Raw genomic sequence first — 21,110 nt, 5'->3', positions numbered from 1 at the left:
GAAGTTAATCCTAGGTATCTTTCTCGCTATCATTGTCGCTATCGCTGTTATTATCGATATTATCATTATGTTCATTGTTTGAATTTACTTGCCTCGTCACTATAGTAATATGTCCAATACGAATCCTTAGTGCACTACGACTTTAAGCCAAGACCAGGCAGCACGAGTGTATAGACAAGGTACTCACAGAAGGCAGTTGCGACATTGGGAAGCTGTTCCCACACTCAAACGCCTGTGCAGTCTTGGCGGATGTGTGCGTGTGCACACACACACGACTTTTTGGCAAAACGGACTATCGATGAGATTTCATTTGTTTATATCTCTACTAAACGAAGAGATAAAAGAAAACCAACTCAAAATTCTGAATTAGCGTACTTAAGACTATGAGGAGAATAGTCTCTCATATAGGAGAATTGAGTTTCTTCATCTTCGTCTTTCGTTTCAATAGTCCGTTTTGCCAAAAAGTCGTGTGTGTGTGTACACGCACACATCCGCCAAGACTGCACAGGCGTTTGAGTGTGGGAATGCTAACTGGGAGTCTTGGGTTAGGGTTATCTATCTCAACGGTCGTACATTCAATTTACTCCATCTTACAAGCAAGACCTTTACGACCAGGGTGCTTTTGTTACGGCAGTTGCTTCTGTCGGTGCGGGTTCATCGTAGATGGAGCTTAAATAAACTCTATAAACTCTCTGTTATCTTATACTTACTTCTTAGCAGGGTGGAATGCACCTCTCTTCCTGTCGTACATCAAGCAGTCTCTCACAAAAATGGCACAACCTGGGCTCCCAATCGAGACACTGCCCGCTTGGGCTCTGCTCAACGGCATCACATTCCCGCATGTCAAGGTCGCCAACATCGAAGGGAAAGGCTTTGGCGTAGTAAGGGATGGAGAGCTCAAACCAGAGGTTCCTCTTATGACGGTCCCAAACAGCCTCGTTCTCAACGTACAAGCTGTTGATGAATATGCCAAAGAAGACAAGAACTTCAAGCAACTGTTGGGTGCTGTTGGACATCATGTATGAGCGAGCTGTCACAGATCAATTCCCATCCCCTCTCTATCCGGGAACTCCCGACCTTCCCTATTGACATTGTCCGGGAAACTAGCTGACGTTATCTTGCTTACACGACAGTCAGCCAGAAGGGATACATTATTATTTCTCCTTGTCCAGTTGGTTCTGGCTTCTAAAACACACCAAGCTCCAGTGGGTGTCTCAAACCCATGGACCGAGTACATCAAGTTCCTACCCAAAACGGTCCTCGTGCCCACACTGTGGACAGAAGATGAGCGGCTACTTCTCCGGGGTACATCTCTCGAGTCAGCCGTGAACGCAAAGATGACGGCCATCACTGCCGAGTTTGATGCGGTCCGGGAGGCCGCATCTAGCCTTCCGATCTGGAACGACATACTGTGGCCATACGAAGACGGCAATTCTGCGGCATCTCTACGCAGTTGGATTCTTTTAGATGCGCTTTACCGGTCTCGAGCCCTCGAGTTGCCGAAGTCGGGGGAGTCCATGGTGCCATGCATAGACATGATCAACCACTCGACCCGTGCGTCGGCTTACTATGACGAAAACTCCAAAGACGAGGTAGTCCTTTTGCCCAGGCCAGACAGCAGCATTTCACCTGGTGAGGAGGTGACCATCAGCTATGGCGATGCCAAGCCGGCTGCAGAGATGCTGTTTAGTTACGGGTTTATAGATCCGGAAGCGACTGTTGAGAGCCTTGTGCTCCCTTTGGAGCCGTTTGAGGACGACCCGTTGGCAAAGGCCAAGCTTTTCGCGTTCAAGGACCTGCCCAAAGTTCTCGTGGCTCGCGACAAGGGTAGCTCTGCCGTGTCATGGAACAGCCCATTCGCCTACCTCATGTGCGTGAACGAGGAGGATGGCCTGGATTTCCGGGTGCTACAGGACAGTGTGGGTGGCCGACAGCTCCGTGTTTTCTGGCGAGAGGAGGACGTTACAGACCGGATAGGGGACTTTGAAACCCTTATCCAGAACTATGAGGTATCTACACTTATCAAGTTGCGTGTTGTCACTGTGGTCCAGGAGCGGTTGCAGCAGCAGCTTGAGAGAGCGCAATCTTTTGCGGATCTCGCTTCACTCCCCATCGGCGACGTTGACCTGATGAGGGACGAGTGTCGCCAGGCTGCTTCTCTTCTCAGGAGGATCGAAACCGATCTTCTAGAAGTTGTGATAGATGACTTGGAGAAAGAGGTGAGAATCCACCCCCGCAAAATCCCAGGGTCTCCCCCTCACGCGATGGCATGCAAGGTAACTGACAAGATGACATTCAGAGGCGTATGCTACTGGCTGATGAAAACGTGGTGGCATATCTCGGGTCGATGGAAACTGCCGAATCCGACTTAGTTGGCGAGGAGGCGTCCAATGAGCCCGACGATTTCAGTTGACGAACCACCCACTTTTGATATGGAGACTGCAAGGCATCGTGATGCTCTCTGATCCAAGTGTCTGAAGGTTTCTTCGTGAAGGTTTCTTTGTGAAAGTTTCCTTGTGAGACTTTGTTTTGGTATGATCGGTTTGTAGGCCTAGATAGGAGATTGTGTAAACACCAAACCATAAGCTCAAAATATACGTACATCGACGATGCCGCCGTAATGTTTGGCTGTCAATGAAGAATGAGGACTAGGCATTGAGCAAATTACCCAGACTACTGCGATGACAAGGCCAAGAGTTGAGGAGATTGCGGTGTTGAGGCCGATCTTATGCTCTGGGAAGCCATTAGAAATTAAGAGAACGAACATTTTACATGAAGCGATTAAGAACATGGTTGCCCCAAGCTTTACACTTTCCAGACATATGCTCCTGGCGCAGGATGACCACGAGTTTCATGTCGAGGCATGTTGTTGAACCAGCTTCTTCCATGTCCGGTCGCCCAAATGGTTCCGCCCAGAAGGCCTGGGACCACCACACAATCTCATATTGCCCCGCATTTCGGCGATGAGTGGGAGAGCAGCTTGATATGTTACCGGGGCTCTGGCCAGCGATGTGACTGCGCTGATTGGGTGGTGATGCTCGTGAGCTTAGTTTTACTGTCTATGCTGCAAGATCTCTGGTCGGAGTTTCTGCCAACTTGCGGACGGTGTATGGGCGACATAGAGTAAATCCGAGATCTGGTTGTCGAGAATTACTAAGGCCACGAAACGACGGACTACCATGGTTCATCCTTTGAGATTCGTTGTTTGCTTGGATTCGCCCGAGTTCGACTCATCAAAGTGGTGATATATACTGCCCGATCGAGAGCGAAAAGGAGAGGAACCCGTCGCTTGGAGTTCGTTCTTGGCATTGCCCAACCAAAATGCGGGGAAGACCAACTCCAGATTTGGTTGTGAAGAGACGGAAGGTTGGTGGAACAAATTGATCCTGCTGCAGCATTCAACCAATCAGAGATGGAATTATTGGACTATGCTATGCGGTACGGCCCCGCCGTTCCAGGTCGTGTTTTTACCTCTATTTACTGTGTGGAGGCGGCCGGCCCCATCTCACAGCACTGTTTTATCCTTTGGAGGTTCCGTCGTGTGCAACTGTGACGGCCATACAGAGCGTACTGTAACACGTACATACATGTAAGTACTGTGTACATCGGTACCTAGGTTTCCCCTAATGCATCATCGCTCGCGTCTTTTATAAGAGCGAAGTGAACCACCACCACGCAGACCGGTGACCGTCGAAGATCGGACACTTTTCTCCATATTTTCTGACCATAGTTATGGCTCACCGAAATTTCTTTGGTTTCCGTTATGACTGGTGTGTGTTCCAATGGCCCTGTTACCGTAGTTGACCCAGCACACTTGACGATCCATCGGTGGGCCAGCCCTGGGCAGTTTGAATTGATCGCAAAACGTCCACGTCGTCGTCAGCGACCCCTTTTAGTGGAGTAGGCTGTTCATGTCTCCAGAAGGTGTTTATTTCGAGGTCCGTTAATACACCGTACATTCGGTGCTTTTTGATATGGAAGTATCTGCAGGAAAGAGGCTTTGTGTTGCGCGTGGAAGTCAAATGACTAGTCTCAAGTTATGAGAATCTGGGTTGGGTGACGGTGTGGAAACCATTCAACGTCCCGGAGCCAATCCGAAACGCTCCTTTCGATGCTCAATACTGCGTAGGTACATGCGCGCCTCTTCCGCCTCACACATTGACACCCAAGACAACGGACACTGCTAGTTGGCCGTCTAGTCCCTAGTATTACATATTATGGTTTCAACATTGGAATATCTTTGCCAAACTACAATGTCCTCGACTATGCAAGGTGAAGAGGGCTGCTGATCCCAAGACATGAATACCATGGTTGTCATGATCCTATTCACGAGGAGTTCCCTGTCTCTTTAAGGTTTCAATGCCCCCATCCAGCGTCACGCGGACCATGGACCAAGTCTCGCTTGGCCTCGAAGAGGTTAATCCCTAATCCGAGCCATCGGTGCCCATGTATGTACAAAATGGGTTCTCGACCGAAGCCGCAACTCAAAGAGGAGGCTGTTCGGCGAGGTCCCCGGCTGGTTCCTGAGAGTCCTAACCACGAAGGGTATCGTCCCGTGGTATCGCAGCAGAGGCCGTATGACGGTGCAGCTTTCAATTTCGCTCAGGGTTTCGGTAAGCAAAACTGCTTGATGCCCAGCCCGATCGGGATGATCTTGAACTTGGCCTCGCTAGTCTCTAGGTCGTAAGCAGGTCAGTGTTCTCGTTAGTGGCTACTTCCAACAACTGCCATGACCTGACGATCCATGCAGCTTAAGACAACAGGGTCTAGGCCAGCCATGATGCCATCAAAAACGCCCGCCAGCCCTCGCACGTCGCCGTCCCAACAAACACAAAAAACAATGGCGTCCCTTGACGGTAGCCCTGTGGCCCCATTCATGCCAGGAGGTGCCGAGGTGCCCCGGATCTCGCTTGAAAATCCGACCACAACCCTCTTTGAGAGCCAGGTGGAGGTGTGCTGCTGTGTAGAAATAGAAGCCGGTGGGTCCCTCGCGACCGCTACAGGAGCGCTGCGATTCGTCGGCTGGACCGGATGATGGGGCTAGTGGATGCCGTGGATTCTCGCTCACAACGGCCATGATGATTGGCAAATCCATTACAATACGCAGTACATTGGATTTGACGAGTAAATCCCTGTTCACCCCAGATTCTTCTTTGGCCAGGGGATGGCAATCAAATGGAGTCGATAAACCCAAAAGGTAAGCAGGGTCAAGGTGCTCCGCTCAATGGACATGCCCCAATCGCTACGCAGTAGCGCAGTCGTCCTCACTTCCACACCGTCCGTTGCCTTGTCCACCCTGCAGTCTCACACTGGGACTCTCTGTTGATCTTCTGAGGCTTAGCAGAAATACGGCGTCGAGGCAGCAGCTCAAACGTCAAGATGCTGTCACGGACGATAGCGTCCCGACGTTCACGTCCGCCCTTGTCGTGACCCTCGAGGTTCCAACTTTAGAGGATCTTCGTTGTGTACTTGCGACGTCGGTACTGTAGGTTGCTGTGCAAATAGAATTAGAGAGATCTCGTAATGGCATGGTAAGAATCGGGTACGTCTCGACTAAAGTGTTGAGGTGACTGTTCTCACCGATCAACAGAAAGGCAACGGTACCGTACCGAGTACAAGTACATACCCCACGGACGACCAGGGACTCCTTCCCGCCCGCTTTTCCCCTCAGCGTGGCATCAACCCTCCTCGCGCCCTCGCTGCCTCGCTGCCACGCAGTGCTACGCTTCTCGCTGGCCCGCTAGCCAGTCCTGTCCCCCTGGTTCCGTCCCTCTTGGCTCACAGCAACTCACCAATGTACCCCGTATGCTCCTTCCCACGGAATTCATCCTTAAATCACGCCGCCCCGCCTGTCGTGCTCTCCAAATCCCCCCCTCCCCCCCCCCCCTTTTCACTGGACCGACTCGACTTTTGAAGGATTTGGAGATCTTGGCTTGCTTCTGTCTTAGATTTTTCACCTTTAGCTCCTTGACTTACACCACCATTGCCACATCCATCACCACACAAGCAGTCATCTACCGCCTCAACTTTAACTTCGCCTGTGGATTACGACCAAATCAAAGTCAAGAACAGACACCAGTGGGAACGTGTCAATACCATATACGCCAATTGCCTTTTCTTCACCACTACTCTCTTCGACCATATCAACCTCGGCATTGACTTTTGTGACGATCCAAGACGGGTTATATTCCACGATCTGGTGCTGTATCGACAACCTTGGGTTTCGTCCTCGACACAAGCACTTGCCCGTTTTACCCACAACTTGATTACCGACATCATCGACTATCGACAGGCACGGGATTATCCCGGCCGCGTGAAAGGCGCCCAAAATGCCCGGCATTCTACCCATGAAAGTTATCAAGGTGGGCAACAGCTCACAAAGTCGTATCGCTCAGGCTTGCGACCGCTGCCGCAGCAAAAAAATCCGCTGCGACGGGATCCGACCGTGTTGTTCGCAATGCGCCAATGTTGGGTTCGAGTGCAAGACTAGCGATAAGCTCAGTAGGCGCGCTTTCCCCAGAGGCTACACAGAATCGCTCGAGGAGCGAGTACGAGCGTTGGAGGCGGAAATCCGGGAACTCAAGGACTTGCTGGATGAGAAGGACGAGAAGCTCGATATGCTTTCCAAGATGCACAGCAATCGCAGCCGATCTGCCGAGCCACCTCGAAGCACTCCGGCAGCAGAGATAAAGAGGGATTCCGGCACACCGGCAAAAGAGGATACTTTCCGCGTCCAAGCATCGCCCTTGTTGCTCGGTGTCGAGAATTCCGACTCCTACTTCATGGGCGCTTCCAGTGGCCGCTCTTTTATCGGTATGTCTCCCCACTCACCCCAGCAACTCCCGAAAGATCCGCATTCTTGATGACTGACTACGTATCCAGAAACATTCAAGCGTAAAATCCAAGAGAACGGCAAGTCCTGCACCGACTTCAACCCAGAGGCCTTCTTGCACATTCAGGGATGTTATCCTCTTTCGACAAAGCTGGCCCCTCAGAGTATGAGGATACCGCCTCGGCTGTTTTCTGATCGCTGCGTGAATGTTTACTTCCAAGAATGGGCGCCATTATTTCCGGTTCTCCACAAGCCCGCTTTCCTTCGTGTCTACGAGGAATTCGTCGCGGATCCTGAAAAGATCAAGAACAACCACAAGCTCACACAGCTTTACTTGGTCTTTAGCATTGCCGGCCTGTCCAGTGAGCAGCCTGACTTTCAGCAGCTGGCCGCTTGCGAGACACAATGGCACAAGTCTTTGGAGGCTGTCTTGATGGACAACACCATGCTTACTCTCCAATGCCTCATCCTTGCTTTGATGTACTGCACTGTCCGGGCCGACTATAAGCGGCTGCAATACTACAAGGGCATTGCTGTGGGACTTTCTCACCGCTTAGGTTTACATCAAAGCCAGAAGCGCTTCTCATTCGGTGCCCTGACTATCGAGACACGAAAGAAGGTGTTCTGGACTCTGTACACACTTGACTGGTAAGTGCACTCGTTCACACAAGGCATGGATAATTTCTAACAGATCTAGCTTTTCTGCCGCTATCCTTGGTCTCCCAAAGCTTCTCAAGGATGAAGACGTCCACGCCGAGTTCCCATCAGACACCGACGACGAATATGTCACAGAAAAGGGATTTCAGCCAAGCCTTCCCGGCGAACCTACCAGGATCTCCAGCGCACTTGCCTTGTTCCGAGGATCCCGGATCCTGGGCAAGGTCCTTGAGAAGATCTACCCGGCTGCCACTTCGTACGAGCTGTCGCTACAGCAGATGTCATCACTTGAGGGAGAACTCACCGAGTGGTTTGAGAACCTACCGCAGCACTTGAAGCTCAACTTCAAGCAGGACAAGCCCTCGACCGATGTGACAGGCAGCAGGTCTCCTCTTCTTGCCCTCGCCTATTATTATACTCGAATCCTTATCTATCGGCCGGCTATTGCATCTAGCCTGGGCCCGAAGGCTGCTCCTGCACTCATGTCTGTTGCCGAGTCCAGTAAGAGCATTGTGCAAATAGTTCAACTGCTGGAAGAGAGGTCCATGTCCTTCTCTTTCTGCCTGAATAAGGCAGACATCTTGATCGTCTGCGGTATGGCGTTGCTGTACCAGACACTGGGACTCAAGCACGACAGCAAAGTGTTGAAGGATAACGAGAAACTGGTCAACGGCGTTGTCAAGATCGTTACCAAGGTGAACGCTCCAGGATCGTACGATTTCAAGAGGATCGCTGGAATGCTGGTTACCGTCGAGGAATCGCTTCCCCAGTCCTTGCCGACACCCCCGAGACAGTCTCCAGAGGCGTGTATGCCCACACCACCGGCGCAGCAAGGATCTCCTTCACCTCCAGCTGTTGATCGCGGTGCTCAACCAACCCTTGCTCGTCACTCTAGCGCTAGCTTGAGCGAGACAGATCTCATCATGCAGCGGGACAAGCTACTTGGGATGGCTGTGACTCCTCAGCACCAACAGTATCAACATCAGCAACTTCAACAACAGCACAAAAATGAACTAAATCGCGCCCGTTCTCAAACGTCATTCGATAGCTTACGGCAAAAAGCGCAACAAATGCGACCTCATCATCGCCACTCTCTGAGTCATGCCCAAGTCGCCCAAGCTGCGCTTATGGGACGTACATCGACTGGCACACAGTCGACCCCAAACTTGGATTATCTTTCATTAAGTTCACCTCAGTCACCCGTTTCCCCGGTACAGATGCGCAGTCAACCTCATCAGCCCCAGCAACAACAACAACAACCACCACCACCACCACCACCACCACAACAACAACAACACCAACGCTCTTCCATAGCATCCTCTCACTCTCAGCAAGGCCAAATGTTCCCGCAGAAGACATCAACCGGCATGTCGACAGCTGAGTGGGAAGCACTGGTAAGATCGTTGGATGGTGGCCCGGTCAGTCTGTATACTGCAATTTACGGGGGTCCAGCTTTGGCACCCTTGGAGACACCTGCGTCTGCTACACCTTCGTCAGCCACGGCATGGGGGCAAGATCCATGGGATATGTCATCGTTTAATCTTGGTGACTTTGTACCAGGCGCTCCAACAGCACAGAGCGTTCTCAGTTTGAGTGAAGAAAGTATTTCTTCTTGCGATGATGTTCCGTCCGGTGACATGGGTTTGAACAACGGAAATATGGATTACCGCAACACGCTATTGCCCGTGACGTCAGCGGGCACAAACAACTTTCTTTTGGATGGATTACATGGGTATGGACTCTAACGACATTGGTGGACAATAGGAATATTTCTTGGAATTGGTGGGCGCGGGTTCTCACGATACTTTTTGGTTATGACTGGGTACAGGCCGGGAAAACTATTTCTTCCATTTGGATATGTTGGCCAAGGGTGGAGTTTCTGGGAGTGCTTCAAATTTGCCAGGTTACATGACAGAGAGGAAATCAACCGAGGTCAGATAGTGTATCGAGCGGACGACGGCTTTGAGAGCAGCCGCGAGTGTTGCAGCGAGCCTAGAGCAGGGGTGGCGAGTAAGTAAGGGATTATCGTCATCATGTGCTTTCACACTCCTATGGACAGTCCTTTTTCCCGCTGTTTGTTTATGCAGCTCTTTAGCTGTTGAGCGGGATGCTTCAGATGTTACCTGAGTACCAAGCACACGCGATATTGACAGGCAAGGATGATCATAGTCGCTATCTGATACGAGATACTTGCCATTCTCACCCTTTCCCAGTTATATTACTGGTAGAATGCAAAGATATTACAGACCAAGTCGCATTTGACGTGACATCCGAGCCCTATCAAACCCGTTCTCGACTTGCTACAACCGTCCGGTCGTTACTACCATGCCATGGATTCTTCCCGCCCGTTTCACACGTGTGTAGAGTACCCCAGAAGACGGGTAATGCCTTCTGATGCGCGCGCGCGCCTTTAGCCTGAAGTGAAACATGAGGCCCTCCCATTATCTGGGGGACAGGATAGGCGTACCGACGGCAATACTAGGCTCTTCATTTTCGATATCCAGATTACTGTATTGCTGAAGGTTTGATAACGACGACTTGCGACATGGCCACAGTCCATCTCTAGTCAAGTTCAAGGGATCATTTAATTATTTTATTTTTGTTTTTCCAATTTTGTATTCTATTTTCTAGGAAAAAGGGTAAAAAAGGCCAGGCGGAATCTTGCTTCGCTTGCCGCCTCGCGTCATGTCGCCCTTACCATAAACCCCTGAACATCTGCATAACAAAACAAGCCTTTTTGATCGCCAGGACCGGCAGAGTTGTAGTGTAAGCCGGCGCCGGGCAGCGGACTTCGGACAGCGGACTACGGAGTACACCTCAATGAACGTGGAATTCAGTCGACCCTCACCGTACAATAGCACGAAGTACGGCCTGTCTCTGCAGTGACTGCCATGCTTATCAAGCATATCGACGACAGAAAAAGGTGGCAATACGAGTCTCGTTGGCAGTATCCGCCTCGCCCGCCGGCGCCGTGCCAGGAACAGGGCTTCTTGCGACTTGTCATGTTTCAAGCTCCCGGCCTTCCGCAACTGAGAGACAGGTGGAGTCTAGTGTACTGCCGGCGTACACCACATAGAGATAAGGAAAAGAGGAGCCATGTCTGTTCTCTTCAAGTTGTTTTGTTGACTACACTAAGTCCAGTGTGTCGAATGGAGTCAACCCCTGGAACGGAACGGGAACGGAGCTCGAAAAAGCGAGCTTGTCAAAGGTGTCAACGATGAGAGCGGAGAAGGAGCCTTTTCGAAGTGAACAAGAGTTGCTGGAGCCCTGGGGATACACATGCAGACTCCACGGCGTGATGTCATGCCTGGTGCCACTTTCACAGGAGGTTCCACGCATTGCTGCAATTGCCTGGAATCCCGACTTCTTGCCGCCCTGTATGAAGTACACTATGCACTCCTCCCTCTACGATAGAGAAGAATTATGTATCTTCGCGTGTCGAAAAGACATACCTACCTATGATTGACGAAGTGGCCATGGCTTTTGATCAGGATCACACCGATAGTGTGGGAAGTGCGGCCAGGGGACCACCTGGGCGCATGTCCCTTCTTTCCACTTTGCATGCATTACACTACTTGCCGTTTCTGTCCGCTTACGGCCTCAAGAGTAGCCCGGCCGCAACGATGCCTACCGGCCGGCCTGAAAGTCTGGAACAGGTACGCGTGCTTAAGAACATACCGAACGCTCGGACACGGTAAGGGCCGGCCCGGGTTCAAGTGTCCGACGACCGAAGATCTGCAGGGTCGTCTCCAAACCTCCTACACTCTGACGGCTCATCGAGCCAAGGACACTAACAATTGTCCTGAAGGGGTCCATGCGGATAACAATGGACAACACAACAACATAACATTCACAATTTCATACAGTTTTACTAATCAAGAGTATTTCCATCACCTCAGTGGTCCAAGTTTCCGATGAACTGTCCAGGTCGTGTCTGAGTTTCAACCTACACAGTAAAAATTTCGAGGATCACCATTCCAAGCCTGTTAGTGTAGGGTCGATCCAGGGCTACGAGTTGCCGCTTGCCTGCCTGCCGCTGGTTTGGTAAAAGTGGCTGAGGTGTGAATAACGATACTACCTCTACTCAGGGCAGATCTTCTCTTGGGGTAACCTTCCAACCACATCTTACCTTTGAACCCCTTAGTTTTGCCATTTAACCCGTCTTCCCACGATCGACTTTCAGTACAACCATACCGTGAAGAGCGAACTTGATCAAACATTTGCAACGAGCGTTGTTAGTCGGAAGGTCCTGAACGGTTTGGTCGCCAGGACATGTCGCACTTACAGACACATTCAGGGGAAGAAGCCCCACAGGCAACAGGTAAACATCGATCTCGCCATGTTTCGAGCACCAAGTTTCTACCAACAACCCGAAGCTAACCACCTATCTCTCGCCCATCTAGAACCTCTTACTCGCACCCCTTCCAATTCCGGATCAAACACCAGTACAGCCAACGGCAATGGACAGAAACCTGCGGGGCCACGGCTTCCCCAAGCGATCGCGCATCGTGGGTATAAAGCCGCTTTCCCCGAGAATTCCATGGGAGCTTTCCAAGGAGCTGTGGACGTCGGTGCACATGCGATCGAGACTGATTTGCACTTGACCAAAGATGGGGTTGTCGTACTTGTACATGTATGTTTTCTAACGTCCTTTTCTTTATCTCGTTTCCCTTCACCTACATCCTCAGTACGTAAAGTTGTGAGGACATCCGTGTTAACGCACGTGTGTTCAACAGGATCCGTCCCTCAAACGATGTTTTGGCATAGACAAAAAGGTTTCGGAGTGTGACTGGGACTACTTGAGTACGTTGAGGACTATAAGGGAGCCACAGCAATCAATCCCGAGGTTGCAAGATCTGCTAGAGTATCTAGGGCAACCTGGTTTAGAGTCGGTGTGGGTGTTGTTGGATATCAAAGTGAGTTTGGCGGTCTTCTTCTTCTCAACGTGAATCCGAATTATGCTGAGATATCATGGTCAAGATCGACGACGATCCGGACGTCTTACTGAGCACCACAGTCAAAACGATTGAATCTGTGCCAACGACACGAGCCTGGAATGAGAGAGTAGTCCTCGGTTGCTGGAATGTATGTGATAATTTTCGCTCATCGTCAATCTTTTCTTTTCCTGCGTCTCACTTACTCATACCCCTTTAAAAATAAAGGAAAATTACATCAACGTAGCCAAATCCTACTTCCCCTCCTACCGATTCGCCTACATCGGCTTCTCCCTCCCTTACGCCTCCCGTTTCCTCTCCGAAGCCCACTCCAACGTCGACTTTAACCTCATGCAGCACATGCTCGTCGGTCCCATCGGCGCCCGCTTCATCAGCAAGATCCGCAAGGCGCAACGGAAGCTCTACATATGGACGGTTAACGAGGAACGGTGGATGGAATGGGGGATACGTAAAGGGGTGGATGGTGTCATCACGGATGATCCAAAGTTGTTTTTGGAGGTTTGTGAGAGGTGGTCAGAGAAAGGGAAGGAGCAAGTAGGGTCAGGTCCAAACAGGGGAGGAGAATTGAAGAATGTCCAGATGCATGTAAATGCGTTCATGCTGCAGATCTTGGCGGTTATGTTTATTTGGGTTTATTGGCCAAGGTTGGCAACGAAGGGAAAGAGGAAGCATGATAAGGAAGAGCCTACGACGGTGGTATGAATAAAGCGTGGCTGATGAACAAGTGGTGGCATTTGGGGAGACGAGGTAATGATTAATGGGGGTGGGGTTTTGACTTTTGCCTTCTATTTCATGATCAGTAGATGTAGATGTTGTTTCTCGGACAGGCTAGATTGCCGATGTGAGGTCGATTCCGGGACGCTTGGGATGTTTGTTTCAGGTCGGTAGCTTTCTCGTCCAAGCGGGAGAGGTATTCTACAGGAGCGGTTCCGTGGTATCTCAATGGATGTTTTACTTTATCCTTCCTCGGAACCAACAAAACCTTATTTCGATCTGCTTGGCAAGTTCCCAGTCTCCAGTGAACGCCAACGTAGTTATCTCGTATCATGGCCATCCTAATTCCTAACACCCACCAAGTGAAGTTTGAGGTTGCATGCGCTATGCATCTCCGTCACTATCATAGAGCACATGTTTCATGATTTACCAGATTCACATTGTGGAGATGTTGAATGCGCTTTAAAAGCAGCCGTTGCGGCCTCATCACGATCTCGAGAGCATCGAAGCTTGCTTCGATGTTCAGGGGAAAAAAAAAGAGAGAAAAAAAAAACATTCAATAAAAAAGGGAAGAGAAAGGAGCCACGAGATCGGATCCAACTTTCATTTCGAGAATGCCTGGTCACTCGGGCTTCCCTGGGCTCTGGCTCCAAAGACAAAGAGTCCGCCCTACCTCTACTTCTCCGGCTTCGAGTTGCCATTTGCATGTTTCTGCTTCGTGTATGGTTGTCGAAAGACTCGTCGAACCCCGGGTCTGTCAGGAGACAGCTCTAGCGGCCATGGCCTTCAGGAATATTCCCGCGGTCGGATATAAGGTACAGGGTCGTATGGATCGCAAAACCCCACCGGGTTCAGTCCCTATTCTAGGTAGAGGCACATGAGCTCGCCGATGATGAGAAGGGGGCACCTCTAGTGTAGTTGCGCTGGTCGTCCATGTACCGACCTCACTGTCGTCATCTCTCCAGGCATACGGTCGTGTGGCCGGACGCGGCGTTCGAGAATGAGAACGAACTGCGGTTGCTGCGCCTGCATAGATAACCGACAAATCTCCCAACCAAACAGCGCCATGCCATGAAACAGCATGAGAGGTGAGCTCGGACGCGGACTTTAGGGTCTTTGCGGCCCATGAGAATGCTCCGCGGCCGCCGCGCCGCGTGATAAGGGCTTATGATTCGCCACCTGGACAGCTGAGCCCGCGGTTGCTCGTGACGTCCGAATGAACATCGAGCGGGCGCATCTTGATTCCCGTTTTCCAGTTTGATGAGCTTTTGGTTGACAAGCAATCTCTCTTCCAGGACGTTTCATTAGTGCTGTCCGGGCGGGCAGTGCTTGGGCCTAACACAGCGCCCTACCGTATCAGCCCCCCCCCCCCCCCCCCCCCCCCCCCCACTCATCCCGTGGCAGCATCGCATCCAGGCGGGCTGTTTTGGGACGGCGTCCGATCTGTCCGCGCCGGGCAACCAACCAGCCCAAAGCGTCATCCAGACTATCCATCGGCTTTGCAGGGACATTTCCGGGTTGTTGGGTTGTTGTTCAGGGGGTTGCGCTATTCACGCCGTAACGCTGCCCACCTTGATAACCCACCGCCAAGCTCCCTCCCTGCAAAGGCGACCTTTAAATAAATTGCTTTGGTAACGCACCACAACAACTACCACCAAACTGTTAGCATTCTCCCTCTTTTCGATCTAGGTATCTACTGGTCTCTGATCGCTGACCACAAACGAACCATGGCGGATTATATCGGTGGTGACGTTGAGGCCGACCACCTCTGCGTCTTGGTACATGGTGTAAGTCCTGTTACCCTACGCTCCTGTCCATGCTGTGCTCGTGCATGGCGCAATGATCGCCGAAACCATGTGGCACTTTGCAGAACCACCAACTCTGACCCGCAACCTGAACACTAGCTATGGGGTAATCCGAACCATATGGCGTCTGTAGCGAAGGCTTTGCGAGCTCAGTATCCACGCGACAAGTTGAACATCCTCGTAGCGAAGCGAAACGCCGGATCGTTCACTTACGATGGCATCGAGCTCGGCGGCGAACGAGTATGTAACGAGATCGAAGAGGAACTCCAAGCTGTCGAAAGCGAAGGTGGAAAAATCAAGAAGATCAGCATCGCTGGCTACTCCCTCGGCGGCCTGGTGGCCCGTTATGCGATCGGCCTTCTTTATGCGCGAGGTGTGCTGGACAACCTCGAGTGCATGGTATGGACTTCCCGAACGAAAGAAAAAAAAAAAAAAAAAAAAAAAAAAAGAAAAAAAAAATTTGAAAAAAAAAAGAACAAGACATTGAGCTAACATGCTTGCGCTAGACATTCACGGCATTTGCTAGCCCATTTCTGGGGGTGCGCACTCCTCTTCGCGGTTGGCCAAACCACGTATGGAACGTACTAGGTGCGCGTACCCTGTGCATGTCAGGCAGACAACTTTTCGGTATTGATCAGTTCCGTGACACGGGAAAGCCCCTTCTCGCGGTTCTGGCGGATCCGAAATCTATTTTCATGTGCGGTCTTGCCAAGTTCAAGCGTCGAATCCTCTATACAAATATCGTGAACGACAGGTCTGCCGTCTACTACACCACCGGCATAGCGAAAACGGACCCTTACACCGATCTGGACAAGGTGAAAGTCAATTACGTCAAGGGGTACGAGCCTGTTATTCTAGATCCGACAAACCCCGTATCCCCCGCGCCACCCAAGCCGAAGGAACCGCTTGTTGCCAACCTGAAGAAATGGATAAACAGGGTGCCCTTTATCCTGGCCGTAGCGGTTTTTGTCCCGTTGGGATTGGTCGCTTTCTTTATCAATTCGGCGGTCCAAACGGTGCGAAGCTCCAAGAGAGTGAAGTTACACGAAAAGGGCCTGGCGGGAATCGACGTTGAGAGTTACCGGGTGGACCTATGGATCAAGGAGATGCGCGAAGCTGTTGAACTTGCGTATGAAGACTTAAACAGCTCTCAGAACCAGGAGTATCTTGGACTGTCCGATGGCGATCTCGACGAAGAGACGGACGATTCCTCCAACCAGGAGATTCTGGCGCTCGAGCGCAAACAGTCACACCCACATCAGCCCACGCTTGCTCTGGCGCCATATCAGTTTGCTGCCATCAACGCCTTGGATGCACTGGGCTGGCGTAAGTATCCTGTTTGGATTCACAATGATCGACACAGTCATGCTGCCATCATTATGCGGATGGAAAAGCCTACGTTTGAAGAGGGCAAGGTAGTGCTCAGCCACTGGGTGAACGAGGAGTTCCTGATTTGAAGCGAGCGTTGTTTGAGTCCCTTTTTGACTCTTTAGTTAGACTTTTGGAAAAGGTCATCTTCGGCCTGGATGGCGCGGCGTTCTGAGGCAGCGTTTCTTCATCATTCACGAAACATTTATTTATAAAAGTATGTTCATCATGCTTTTTCTTTTTCTTTTTTTTCAGACTGGCCTTTAGACAAGGAGAAGGAAGATGTGCGTGGCCTGTTCTTAGACTGGCGACAGGATATCTCACACACTCGTAGCGATCCCAGAATCAAAGTTACTTTCAAGTCCGCACGTTTGATGAGAAACAGCCCATGGTGTAAACATTGAAATGATATCAGTTAGCATCCCAAATGAACCTGGTGCCCTGTCTGGCCGAATCAGCACTACGTAGTGTACTGCGTAGTATGTACTACGTATAGCAGGCGAGGATCCACAGTACTTATTTTATTTGCTCTTCGAGTTTACACAGTATGTACTTTATGGCTCGAGCTTCCTGTTTCGGCGTTTCATCTGATTCCAGTCTGCCATTCAATACAAGCTAGCCATAAAGGTGCACGCGTCTCCCCCAGGCTACACGCATCCAAACAGTTGAATTATCCAACCATGGCCGCGCAAAGCAGCAGATAATTTCAGACGAACAGGCAAAGCCTCCTCATCGTTCAATCACGGTCATCGATCAACCGATGAGGGCGTCGCGCATAGCCAAGGAGACATCGAGGTTGTTCGAGGGAACAACAGCCGCCATGGCAACGCCAGCAACACCACGTCGCTCAACGCGTCTGAGCACTCTTGCTCGATTTGCCTATGAAGCGAACAATGCGAATGCGAATGCCAGCTCGAGCTCTGCGCCGGTTGACTTACGATCCTCGCCATTGCGCGCCACGAAGCTCGAGGAAGACCATGAGGAAGACGAAACCGGAGTTACCTTTGGATCGGACATAGAAGACGCTGTCAAGTCCAGTGGCTTGTCATCACCAAAGGGGAAGCGCAGAGACCCAATTGGCACGCGAAAACGGAAGCGCATTACCACCACAACCACCACAACAGTGCTGAAGAAGGAGGAATCATTGCCTGCCCCAACGAGGATCAAAACCGAACGGAGGAGCACGCGAATTATCAACCAAACCGTAGAAGCCGAAGTGAAGTCGGATTCGGAGATCGACATAAACGATATCCCGGTCGCGGGCACATCTACTACATCCAGCAGAAAACGAACCGCTCGCAAACCCGCCCGCAAGACGACCGACGCCGTCACCGGCGAAGTGAAAGTCGAGCCTCCTTCTGGGTGGGAGGAGGTTTATAACCTCGTCAAGGAGATGCGCATCTCCGGTCCCGCCGCCAACGCCGCCGTCGACTCGATGGGATGCGAGCGCTTGGCCAGCAATAACGCATCAGCACGCGATCGGCGATTTCACACTCTTGTTGCCCTGATGTTGTCAAGCCAGACCAAAGACACGGTCAACGCGGAGGCGATGTTGCGGTTGAAGAAGGAGCTGCCTCCCCACGCCGAGGGCGCGGAGCCGGGCCTGAACCTAGAGAATATGCTGGCTGTTGAGCCAGCCGTTTTGAACGAGTTGATTGGCAAGGTTGGCTTCCATAACAACAAGACTAGGTACGTACTGTCCTCTTGTTCACATCAAGGGTCCATATACTTATGAGCTACTGTGATAGATACCTCAAACAAGCCGCCGAAATCCTCCGCGACCGATACAACTCCGACATTCCCGACACCATCGAAGGTCTCATGTCCCTTCCCGGCGTTGGGCCCAAGATGGCGCATCTTTGCATGTCCGCCGACAACGGCTGGAACCGTGTCGAAGGCATCGGTGTGGACGTCCACGTCCACCGCATCACCAACCTCTGGGGCTGGCAGAATCCGCCCACTAAAACCCCCGAGGAGACTCGCCTTGCGCTGCAGTCGTGGCTGCCCCGTGACAAGTGGAAGGAGATTAACTGGCTGCTGGTTGGGTTCGGACAGTCGATATGTCTTCCCGTGGGGAGGAAATGCGGTGATTGCGAGCTGGGCCTAAGGGGGTTGTGTAAAGCTGCGGAGAGAAAAAAGGTTATTGAGGGTAGAAAGAGGAGGGCGGTTGTTAAGGAGAAGGCGGAGGTGGAGACCGAGGTTGTGAGATTCAAGAGAGAGCCGAAAGAGGAGGGTGACAACGAGGAAGACGAGCGGGACATGGTAGTCAAGAGGGAAAAGAGAGAGGCAAGAATTGAGATCAAAGAAGAGGAGGAAGCCAGGGTCAGGGATGTTGTGGTCAACGAGCCTGTACTGCCGGTGACTCAGGAAGCTGTTGCGGATGACGCTGTGAAGATGGAAAGCATTGAGGATGTTGAGATGGAAGACGCCGATGAGGTTCAGTCGACCATTGAACACAGCCCGCCCATCATCAAGCAAGAAGGTATGAGGGTGAAGCGCGAGAGGTTAGCCGACGCGGAAGAGGACAGTGAAGAGGCTGACCAAACATCTGTTGTCAAGGAAGAAGTTCTTAGGGTAAAGCAGGAACAGAGTGTTCATGACATGGGCGCTGGGGAAGAAGAAGAGAACCGGCTCCCGCACATCGTCAAAAGAGAACACGTACGCATCAAGCAGGAGTCAAACATCCACGGCGAGCAGGTGGAATCGGCACATCGACGTCGCATCATGAAGAGAGAACCCGGACGGGACTTGGCGACCGTTAAGCAGGAGCCTGGTTTCGACGAGGAGAAAGCAGACGACCTTCAACAACAAGCTGTAAAGCCCGAGCATCCGAGAGTGAAACAGGAGTCATGTATCCCAGAGCAAACCGAAGAAGAAAACCATCGCTCAAGCACTGTGAAGAGAGAATCCTTCAATGGAGCTACGATTGTCAAGCCGGAGCCGAACCTCAACAATGAGGACGCGGAGGGCCACCAGGCGCGGACACGTTTAGTTAAGAGGGAGCCACTGCTGGAACGCACGATGGTAAAGCAAGAACCTAACCTCGGTGACCCTGAGGGACGGGAGGGCCAAAATGGCCCAACCATTGTCAAGCGAGAGGTTGGGCAGTTGAAACAGGAGGCTGAGGATGAGCAAGGTGAGGACGAGGAAGTCGACGAGCCAGTCGTCAAGAGTGAAACTGTCGAAAGGCAGCAAGAACCTGTGAGGGTGAAGAGGGAGGCTGCTGATGAAGGCGAGGAGGAGGAAGACGGTTATGTGAAAACGGAACACGGCGGTAGAGTCAAAGTGGAGGATGGAATGGCAAGGATTAAGTTGGAGAGATGATGTCGGGATGCACTGTTAAAAAGGCATTTGTTTTATATAAAGATAGCCAGAGGGGAAACTTTCAGGGTAAATAGGTCGTCATACGAATGAATGAACAGACAAGTCCAGTTGAAATTCAACGTCTCATCGCTTTTCAATGTTTTTTTTTTTTTTTTTTTTTTTGTTCTCTCCTTCCTCCTTTACCCCCTTATATTTTCCCTTCTCCGATGCCCCCTCTCATCATACCAACCAAGCCTTAGCCTCCTCCTTCTCAAACACCTCACCCCACGTCTCGCCCTCCTCACGGCGGAACTCCTTCACGTCGACGACATCCTTAGCCCCAAAGTTGCCGTACAAGTGCGGGCACCCGTTGGTCTCCTCGACCTCGTCCCACTTGACGCTGGCCTGGTCAAAGTTGGCCAGGCGAAGCTTGATAAGGTAGAAAGAGAGCTCATTTTGGAAGAAGAGGCCGGCTGTTGTTGGGATCTTTGTGGTTTTGGAAAGCTGGGATTAGCGCGTTCATGTAATGAAGTGGAGAGGATAGAACGTACCTGCCACGAGGTGCTCAGATGCACAAATCCATCTTTCTGGTCCAGCTCCGACAGTGGGTAGGACTCGGGAATCGGACTGGGCGGGGCTTCGAGCGTGATCTTGTACACGAACTCGGGGAGCGGGGAAGGAGGAGGGGGGATGACCATTTTGGGACGTGGGTAGTGGAACACGATGATATGGTTAGAAAGGTATGAGTTCGTGGTCGTTTCTGCCTTCTTCAATTTGTGGAGGATTATTTAGAACTAGCGAAGTCCATGTGAGATACTACTTACTGATGTGTTGTCATTGGTTGTGACACTGCAGTGTTGCTGATCTACTGTGCCTCTTAAGTACCTACCTAGGGTTAGGGGTGAAAGTGGTCTTCATAGCAACATGCTCCACGTTGCTTGTCACCGTCTGTCTTCAACTCTCACAAGCTCAACAGGGCCTGTTCTGTCGAGAACTGTTTGGTTCGACACTTTTGACGCCGAGAGACAATATGATCAGGCGAAGTCGCTGGGGATAGCGAGAGACAAAGCTTCGGTATCATCACATGTAATTGAGCCTGGAGGCAACGAATTTCACAGGGCGGCTGCACAATCCTTGGCTTAACAGAACGAAGTTTGAACGACAAGGAAATAGACGACGAGAGGTGAGGGTTGACCTGTATTTAAGATTACTATATTGCCTATACCAGTCGCAGCTATTTCTCTGCCTTAAACAATTCACCGACTCAAGTATTGTTTTCTCACAGTATGGACCTGGATTATGTATCGCCACTACCAATTCCAGTCCGTCATCACTTCGTACTGTTGTCGTCGACCTCACTTCTGATAAGGGGTAGGTAGTTAGTGGACCGTAACCTGCGGACTCGGAATAGCTCATCACACATGGTCGGCAGCCGGGAAAGATGAAATGTACCTCGAAGACAATTTTGACGTCCAG

At 51.2% G+C, this 21,110-nt stretch overlaps 9 protein-coding genes across 9 annotated transcripts; 7 read left to right on the top strand and 2 right to left on the bottom strand.

Moving 5' to 3' along the window:
- The first annotated feature begins 608 nt into the window (after window positions 1-608).
- Window positions 609-2,765, top strand: B0T23DRAFT_417250 (uncharacterized protein). The gene is made up of 3 exons (XM_062839653.1): window positions 609-1,019; window positions 1,134-2,219; window positions 2,300-2,765. The coding sequence occupies exons 1-3, from the start codon at window positions 771-773 to the stop codon at window positions 2,411-2,413; spliced, it is 1,449 nt and encodes a 482-aa protein (XP_062697462.1). The 5' UTR covers window positions 609-770; the 3' UTR covers window positions 2,414-2,765.
- A 1,694-nt stretch (window positions 2,766-4,459) lies between these two features.
- B0T23DRAFT_401348 (uncharacterized protein) lies at window positions 4,460-5,963 on the top strand (the record flags this gene model as incomplete). The annotated part of the gene is made up of 6 exons (XM_062838575.1): window positions 4,460-4,613; window positions 4,764-4,951; window positions 5,146-5,180; window positions 5,303-5,485; window positions 5,560-5,803; window positions 5,949-5,963. The coding sequence occupies 6 exons, from the start codon at window positions 4,460-4,462 to the stop codon at window positions 5,961-5,963; spliced, it is 819 nt and encodes a 272-aa protein (XP_062697461.1).
- A 281-nt stretch (window positions 5,964-6,244) lies between these two features.
- B0T23DRAFT_26784 (transcription activator protein acu-15) lies at window positions 6,245-9,314 on the top strand. Its single transcript, XM_062834217.1, has 3 exons — window positions 6,245-6,813; window positions 6,883-7,480; window positions 7,530-9,314. The coding sequence occupies exons 1-3, from the start codon at window positions 6,330-6,332 to the stop codon at window positions 9,232-9,234; spliced, it is 2,787 nt and encodes a 928-aa protein (XP_062697460.1). The 5' UTR covers window positions 6,245-6,329; the 3' UTR covers window positions 9,235-9,314.
- Window positions 9,315-9,930: 616 nt separating this feature from the next.
- Window positions 9,931-10,886, bottom strand: B0T23DRAFT_409727 (uncharacterized protein; the record flags this gene model as incomplete). Its single annotated transcript, XM_062839380.1, has 4 exons — window positions 10,546-10,886; window positions 10,338-10,509; window positions 10,022-10,051; window positions 9,931-9,974 (listed from the first exon to the last, which is right to left on the bottom strand). The coding sequence occupies exons 1-4, from the start codon at window positions 10,585-10,587 to the stop codon at window positions 9,931-9,933; spliced, it is 288 nt and encodes a 95-aa protein (XP_062697459.1). The 5' UTR covers window positions 10,588-10,886.
- Window positions 10,671-11,407, top strand: B0T23DRAFT_306316 (uncharacterized protein; the record flags this gene model as incomplete). Its single annotated transcript, XM_062834366.1, has 2 exons — window positions 10,671-10,866; window positions 11,100-11,407. Coding segments are annotated over 2 exons (504 nt in total), but the record flags the coding sequence as incomplete, so codon positions are not given.
- Window positions 11,408-11,761: 354 nt separating this feature from the next.
- Window positions 11,762-13,146, top strand: B0T23DRAFT_308661 (PLC-like phosphodiesterase; the record flags this gene model as incomplete). Its single annotated transcript, XM_062834482.1, has 5 exons — window positions 11,762-11,810; window positions 11,893-12,122; window positions 12,226-12,405; window positions 12,470-12,574; window positions 12,652-13,146. The coding sequence occupies 5 exons, from the start codon at window positions 11,762-11,764 to the stop codon at window positions 13,144-13,146; spliced, it is 1,059 nt and encodes a 352-aa protein (XP_062697457.1).
- A 1,396-nt stretch (window positions 13,147-14,542) lies between these two features.
- On the top strand, window positions 14,543-16,737 carry B0T23DRAFT_350396 (putative serine esterase-domain-containing protein). The gene is made up of 3 exons (XM_062836053.1): window positions 14,543-14,945; window positions 15,063-15,362; window positions 15,470-16,737. The coding sequence occupies exons 1-3, from the start codon at window positions 14,886-14,888 to the stop codon at window positions 16,418-16,420; spliced, it is 1,311 nt and encodes a 436-aa protein (XP_062697456.1). The 5' UTR covers window positions 14,543-14,885; the 3' UTR covers window positions 16,421-16,737.
- A 199-nt stretch (window positions 16,738-16,936) lies between these two features.
- Window positions 16,937-19,803, top strand: B0T23DRAFT_26714 (uncharacterized protein). The gene is made up of 3 exons (XM_062834216.1): window positions 16,937-18,020; window positions 18,080-18,813; window positions 18,895-19,803. The coding sequence occupies exons 1-3, from the start codon at window positions 17,092-17,094 to the stop codon at window positions 19,653-19,655; spliced, it is 2,424 nt and encodes an 807-aa protein (XP_062697455.1). The 5' UTR covers window positions 16,937-17,091; the 3' UTR covers window positions 19,656-19,803.
- Window positions 19,795-20,480, bottom strand: B0T23DRAFT_370783 (uncharacterized protein). Its single transcript, XM_062836615.1, has 2 exons — window positions 20,186-20,480; window positions 19,795-20,120 (listed from the first exon to the last, which is right to left on the bottom strand). Exons 1-2 carry the CDS (start codon window positions 20,330-20,332, stop codon window positions 19,875-19,877), a joined length of 393 nt encoding a protein of 130 aa, XP_062697454.1. The 5' UTR covers window positions 20,333-20,480; the 3' UTR covers window positions 19,795-19,874.
- Between the last annotated feature and the right edge of the window lie 630 nt (window positions 20,481-21,110).

Source organism: Neurospora hispaniola, assembly GCF_033458365.1.
Source record: "Neurospora hispaniola strain FGSC 10403 chromosome Unknown B0T23scaffold_1, whole genome shotgun sequence".
NCBI classification, from domain to species: Eukaryota; Fungi; Ascomycota; class Sordariomycetes; order Sordariales; family Sordariaceae; genus Neurospora; species Neurospora hispaniola.
Note: the sequence above shows the minus strand (reverse complement) of the source record. Positions and strands in the feature narration are given on the sequence as shown.